Source organism: Rhinolophus hipposideros (genome assembly GCF_964194185.1).
Source record: "Rhinolophus hipposideros genome assembly, chromosome: 1".
Taxonomy (NCBI): domain Eukaryota; kingdom Metazoa; phylum Chordata; class Mammalia; order Chiroptera; family Rhinolophidae; genus Rhinolophus; species Rhinolophus hipposideros.
Window position 1 is genome coordinate 106,694,629 of NC_138047.1, and position 6,000 is coordinate 106,700,628.

Sequence of the window (6,000 nt, forward strand, 5' to 3'; positions counted from 1 at the left end):
GAAGGCTTTGGAGCCTCCCAGAACTGTATGAGAATTCCAGCTCTGTAGGCTGCAGGTGGATGGGTGGATGCCCAGACAAAGGTCCTTCCCTCGTAATTCTGCCTCCATGGCTCACACCGAACCTGGTGGTAACTTACAAGGGGCACAACCCATACCTCATTAAGTCACTACTCTGGGCTTCCCGTCCTCGTGGTCACGGTATTCTACAAATGACCCTCCACAGAGAAGGGGAGACGTGAAACAGCTACTTCTACTCCTTAAAATAGCTCTGGCCAAAAGAGGGAGGCAAACTGGCTGAACGTCAGTTCCAGAAAGGACTCTGGTCTACACTGCAGTTCTTTTCCACTTTCTGGCCCTTCCCTCACCGGTGTCCCCTCATTTCAATTCTTCTCCCTCCCTCCCTCCCGCTGTCTGCATTCCATACCAATCCCTAAAATCCAGTTCAAATTCTGCCTCTTGCAGGAAGCCTTCTCTGATAAACACAGGATTTCAGAGTCTATCTCTCCCTCATGGGGGCTCCCTTGTCACGATGCTCCTCTTTCTGTGCAGCTTTGGAAGTTTTATTTTGTGTTATAATTAGAAACGTACAGGAGTCAAGAGATAGTAGTGCTGGTTCCAAAAATAACCATATTTGGGTACATGTGCTGTTTTAAAATAGAAAAGCCCAGCTTTGGGGCATTTAAAAGGAAATCTTACTGGGATCCATCTTTATCGTGCGATAGACCCAGAGAACTGTGCAGCATTACAGTTGTGAACCCAAGGGTGATGTCCTACTTTGCAAATAAAAGCGTTTCTGTTCTTAGTCACTTGAGTTTTCCCCTTGTTTTGATCTGATTTTCTCTCCAGAGGTGCCTCACTCTCTTCGAATGGAGGGGAGGGAAGAGAGGGGGCAGGGAGAAAAATTCTCAGGCAATTCCCAGCCTTGCCGAGGGAGTTGGGCCACCTCCTTCCTTCTCGCTCCATTCTCCCCTCCCCACACACTTCTCATCTAGGTCTCAGCTCTGTCCTGGGATCCTGGCCCCCCCTCCACGAGGATGCTGTACTTTAACCCTGATCCCCTGTCCCAGGCGTCCTCCCTGGGAACTGCAACCTCAGGAGCAGAGGGGCTCCACTGGTGCTGTCCTTGCAGGAGGCAGGAGCCCCCAGATTCATCAAATACAGTTGTTGCTGCTGGGACTTCAGCAGTTCCTGAGGACTCGCTCAAGTACCCGTACTATTGCAAACACTAGGCCTCCCCACCCTGCACGCATGTGCGTGCACTTCACACACACACACACACACACACACGCACACACACGCCTACCTGGGATCCGTCTGAAGCCAGGGCCTACTGTATTCATCTGGGAATCATCCACGGTGCCCTGCATGTGACAAGGACACAAATTTCATTGAAATCAAGCAATAAGTCTGTTCTGTCTGACCAAACATTCTAATGTAGAAAGTGTATTCTGGCTAAACCCTGTGTCTTTCAGAACCAGGCAGAACTGCAGTATTCTTTCACACCCATTAGATACTTCACACACGTTGCCTCTCATTCCCTTAGTCTCCTGCCAAGTGAAGGGTATTCTCCCGTTTTAGATAGGGAAACTGAGGCACAAGAGAGCAGCATGACCCACGTGGCACGAGTTGAGAGTCAGGGCTGGGCTGAGTTCTTCCCTGCTCTCAGACTTCCTGCTGCCTCCTTCAGTGTCTCCAGTTCATGTTTTGCCTGCGTCACGTGCATGCAGGGACAGCTGTGGGACAGTCCGTGAACCTGAACTTGAAAACCAGATCATGTGGAAGGTGACCTGGGGCCAGCTGTTACATAATGCCTGGTGCAGAATCAGTCTCATGGGCTAGTTTGTAAGTCTGGGCACCCACCTGTTTGGATATTTGTGGGACAATCTGGTTAGTGTCCCTCTCCCCATTAGGTGGCAAGCTCCATGAGGACAGGGAACATGACTGCTTTGCTCGCCAGGGTTTCCTCTGCTCCCCGCTGGTGGCTGCTCCATCAGTGGACATTCAGTATGAGTGTATGGAAGAGCGATGTGTGGGGCTCAGCACCTTTACTGACTGTGTGAGCGCAGGCAAATTACATCCACACTCACCTAGAGACTTCACCAGGAGCCCTGAGGCAGGCACTATCGTCTCCATTTTACAGATGGAGAAACTGAGGCTCAGGTCGCTCACCTGAGTGCTCCTGAGCCGGCCTGTGACCCCAGGCCCACCCGGGTCCAGTGCACACACAGCACCCTGGACCCCCTGGTGGTTGCGCTTCCCCGGCCAGGGGAAGATGTGAGCGGATGTCACTCCGAGCTCCTCACTCAGTCACTCTGCTTGTCCAGGTGTGTCCCTGCTCTTGTCACTAACTCAGGCCTGTGCTGGTTTGCTTGCAGGCTGAGGAGACAGCAGGGGCAGAGCGGCCAGCTCCTGGACACCGAGGGCCACGCTGGCAGTCAGGCCCAGAGCAAGCTCCAGGACGGGCGCAACAACAACGTCCTGGTCCACGCCTGCTCCCGGGGCTGCAGCAGCTAAGGCAGCACCGCGGGCCTGTGGCTGCCCCCGCGGGACGGCGCACACCTTTGCCCACCCACCAGAGCCCCTCTCTGCCACGACGGTCCCTATCTCACCCCTGACAACATCAGATGCGGAATGAGCCCTGGGCTCGGAGCTGGGGAGCCTGGGTGCTGTCCCAGCTGCCGGAATGATTGCCTGTGTCACCTTGGACAAACCATGCCCTTCCTGTGCCTCAGTTTTCTGCATCTGCCAAAGGGGTTAAACAGCTCTCTGCCCCACCTCGAATGGCAAAGTCATTAGGAGACTCCAATCACCTTGCCAGACCTTTGACATTTATAAACTAGTTTACACGTGCAAAATATAACCTTGTTGTTGGACATGCACTCCCATCCCCCGAAGCACACTGCAGCTTTGCCACTTGGTCCACCCTGGCTCGGTAGGCAGTGGTCTCGAAAATGGAGCTCAAAGGCAAAATAAACGTCTGATGTGTTTGCCCTTCCCATGGAACACCGCTCCCCAATCCTGGAGCAAAACCGGAAGTGTCTTCATTTGCATTGTCTGCCAGGTCAGTCTTTAGACCTTCCAAGATGGCGTGGCCAGCAGACCAGCCTGGTCCCCAAGGCCTTGGTGTGGCAGGCGCACTTCTCCCTCCATTCACAGAAGACTGCCTCACCCCATTTTTAATTTCAGCAGGACCCCACTCCCACGCCACTCCCAGGGCTCGGAGGGCAGGTAGATGCAAATTCAGAAGGTCAAGTTGCTGACCATCAGTCAGTAACTCCTACAGCGTCACCAGAGCTCCCAACGGCAGACCTCTGACTCTGCACCCCCCTTCCAGGATTTCTCTCCTGAGCAGGGTATAAAGTCATCTCATTGGGATTGCCTTAGAGAGGGTCCCCAGCAGCCATGGACGAGGAGTGCCATATTCGTAAATTCAGAAGCATGAGTCATTATATAGAAAGTTTACTCTAGGAGGATAGTGGGATCACACCGCAGACAGACTACAATATGTTCAGGGAGCAGCTTGCCTTTGAATTGGAAGATGCTGTAGCGCCGGGGAAAAGCTTAGACTTGGAGTCAAGCCTGTGTTCAGAAGCCAGCCCTGCTGTTCACCAACCAGAAGTGCTTAGGCAAATCACGTAATCCCTTGAGCGTCCATTTCCTTTTTAAAAAATGGGGAAAATAAAATTTCCCTTGCAAGTGGTTTGAGGGTGACATGAGATCCCGCATGTAAGGCACCCGCTCACTGAAGGGGACCACTCGGTCAGCAGCGTCTTCGTCGCTTGGAGAAACTTTCCTGTTTCACTCTTCGGGCCGGTCAGTGGTGGAAATGAGCCTGCTGTTTAGGGTTCTTTGCACTTCCTTCCTGGTGTCATTAATATCTGTACAACCCCGTCGCAGTCCAACTGTGGTTTTCTTTTTTCATCCAACTTCCAATTTTCCCTTGTTACGTTATAAGGCAATCCTTGGGGCTGTCAAGCTCTTAGATTTCTTAAGAGACAGTTTCATGTATGGCGTGGTTTTGTAGTTTTATTTTTTTTAATGGTCGTTTTCCTCCTTTGAACCAAGGCTAGTTCTACATGGTGTTGTCCACATATGTCTACTCGGCTTACACACTTTTTATTCTTCATTGCCCATCGGCACGTCCTGTCCCCTCCAGGAAATCACCGGGCTGCTTCTCTCTTCACTATGACCCTGGCAGCACTTAGGAGTTTCTCAGTGGGCGAGCTTCATGAATTAGGGGGCAGGAGCTGGAAGTAGCCCACGAGACGCTGGATTTCCTGACTCTGTTCAAGTTGGTGTTGTTCCTTGTTCAGAATAAACTATTTCTAGGATGTTCCTTCCTACAACTTTGTTCTTATTCAGGGTTGGGTGGGATGTGCCATGTCCTCTAAGAGTCAGAACCTCTAGTGTAATGAGACACATAGAGATGGGGTGGGGGTGGGGGAACAGAGTCAAGTCAGTGATGTCTGCCCACAGAATAAAACCAAACTTGGTGATTCAAGGCTCTCTCCAACTTGATCACAGTTTACATTATTCTCATCATTATGACTATTATCATCGCCATTGTTATTTTATACTTACACAGGTGCACTCTATTCACTAAGGCAAAAATACAGGCAATTCTCCACCGAAAGAAAAACACTCGTAAAATATCCTCAAATTACGGGCCAAATCTTTACACAGTACACACACGGGTGCAAATGAACCAGTGTTTCTTTGTAGGACAAACTTCATTGTCTACCTCCCTGCTTCGGCTCGTCCTGTCTTCTCTACCTGGGATGCCTTTCACCTCCCACTGCTACATGTCAAAATAGGACCAGTTCCGCCTCTTTCGTGATGCCTCCTGGGTGTCCTGGCAGCACTGGCCCAAGCCAGATGTGCTGTCACACGTTTCCTGTAACTTCCTAGGGGCTCTGAGTGCTGCCAACTGCACAGTAGGGTTACTTTTGCCGGTGGCTTACGCTGCTTGCCTTCAAGCTAGTGAGAGAGGACAGCTCCTTTTCACGTCTCTCTCCTCCTCCCACCCTCCTTCTTCCAATCCTGGCTCATAGGTAATCAATGATGTTCGAAAGAATGAGATGTAAGCGAGCCCAGCACAAATCCTCGGGGTGGGGTGGGGTAAAGCTTGCTTTTGGTGTCTTCCTGCTCCGGTCTGGCCTCAATGCCCCTTCCCAGGGCTTTCGTCTGCTGGTCCCAGGACTTTCCTAGGGGCTGCCCCTGAATGGAGTGCCCAATCCTCACCCCCTCTTCAGAGCCATCTCTCCTGAGTTCCAAGTTCCACACGAGTTTTCTCTGCTCCCGCATCCAAACCCCCCCCAGTCCCATATTGGCGGGAAACGGAGCGGATGAAAGAAATCCATACCCAAGCAAGCATGTGTATAGGAGTCACCTTATGATTTAAAATTTGGGCACAGTAGGACAAGCTGTAGACTGGTGGCATCAACGGGGTTCTCCTACTGCCACTGAAATACAGCTCAGGCTTCTCATGGCAGTGTGTGAAAACCTCTCCCATTTAGAGTAATAGTAAACCCAAAGCTGGATGCTGAGTCCCTTGCTACTTACCAGTAAAAACTGCAGCATATTTCAGAATCCTCCTCCCCGAATTTGCCCGAGCAGCCACAGCATTCCTTCGTGAGCCAGAAGGCCCCTCCCCACCGGTGGGAGGGAAAGCCCAGAGAGCCTGTGTGCTGGCCCCAGCCTTTGTCCTACTGCTGTGTTGACCACCATGGCTCCTGGCCACTCACGGGCCCTGAGCCTCACTCCAGAGGCTTCTGCTACAATGACCTCCACTCCTTTACTCCCTCCCAAGCTGGTAGGGACACAGATTCAACTTGTTAAAATCAGCTCCTGTAAAGTTGGTTCCAAGCCAGAGCTCTTGGGCTCTGGGCGACTCCCTCGCCTTCTCAAAGGACCTGAGCATGAGGAAGGTCCCATACAGTGTCACACTGACCTTGGGGTCCCTGACTCCTGATGCTCCCCAGCTCCCTTGCTGGGACCTGT

The 6,000-nt window shown here is 51.8% G+C and overlaps 1 protein-coding gene across 5 annotated transcripts in view; it reads left to right on the forward strand.

Moving 5' to 3' along the window:
• STK32B (serine/threonine kinase 32B) overlaps window positions 1-4,511 on the forward strand; it is a 264,439-nt gene extending 259,928 nt beyond the window's left edge. For all 5 annotated transcript variants that reach the window (XM_081048922.1, XM_081048921.1, XM_081048925.1 and 2 more), the window contains exon 12: window positions 2,376-4,511. In XM_081048922.1, coding sequence (XP_080905048.1) covers window positions 2,376-2,514 — 139 coding nt within the window. In that variant the 3' untranslated portion in view covers window positions 2,515-4,511. The remainder of the gene's footprint in view (window positions 1-2,375) is intronic.
• Window positions 4,512-6,000: the final 1,489 nt, after the last annotated feature.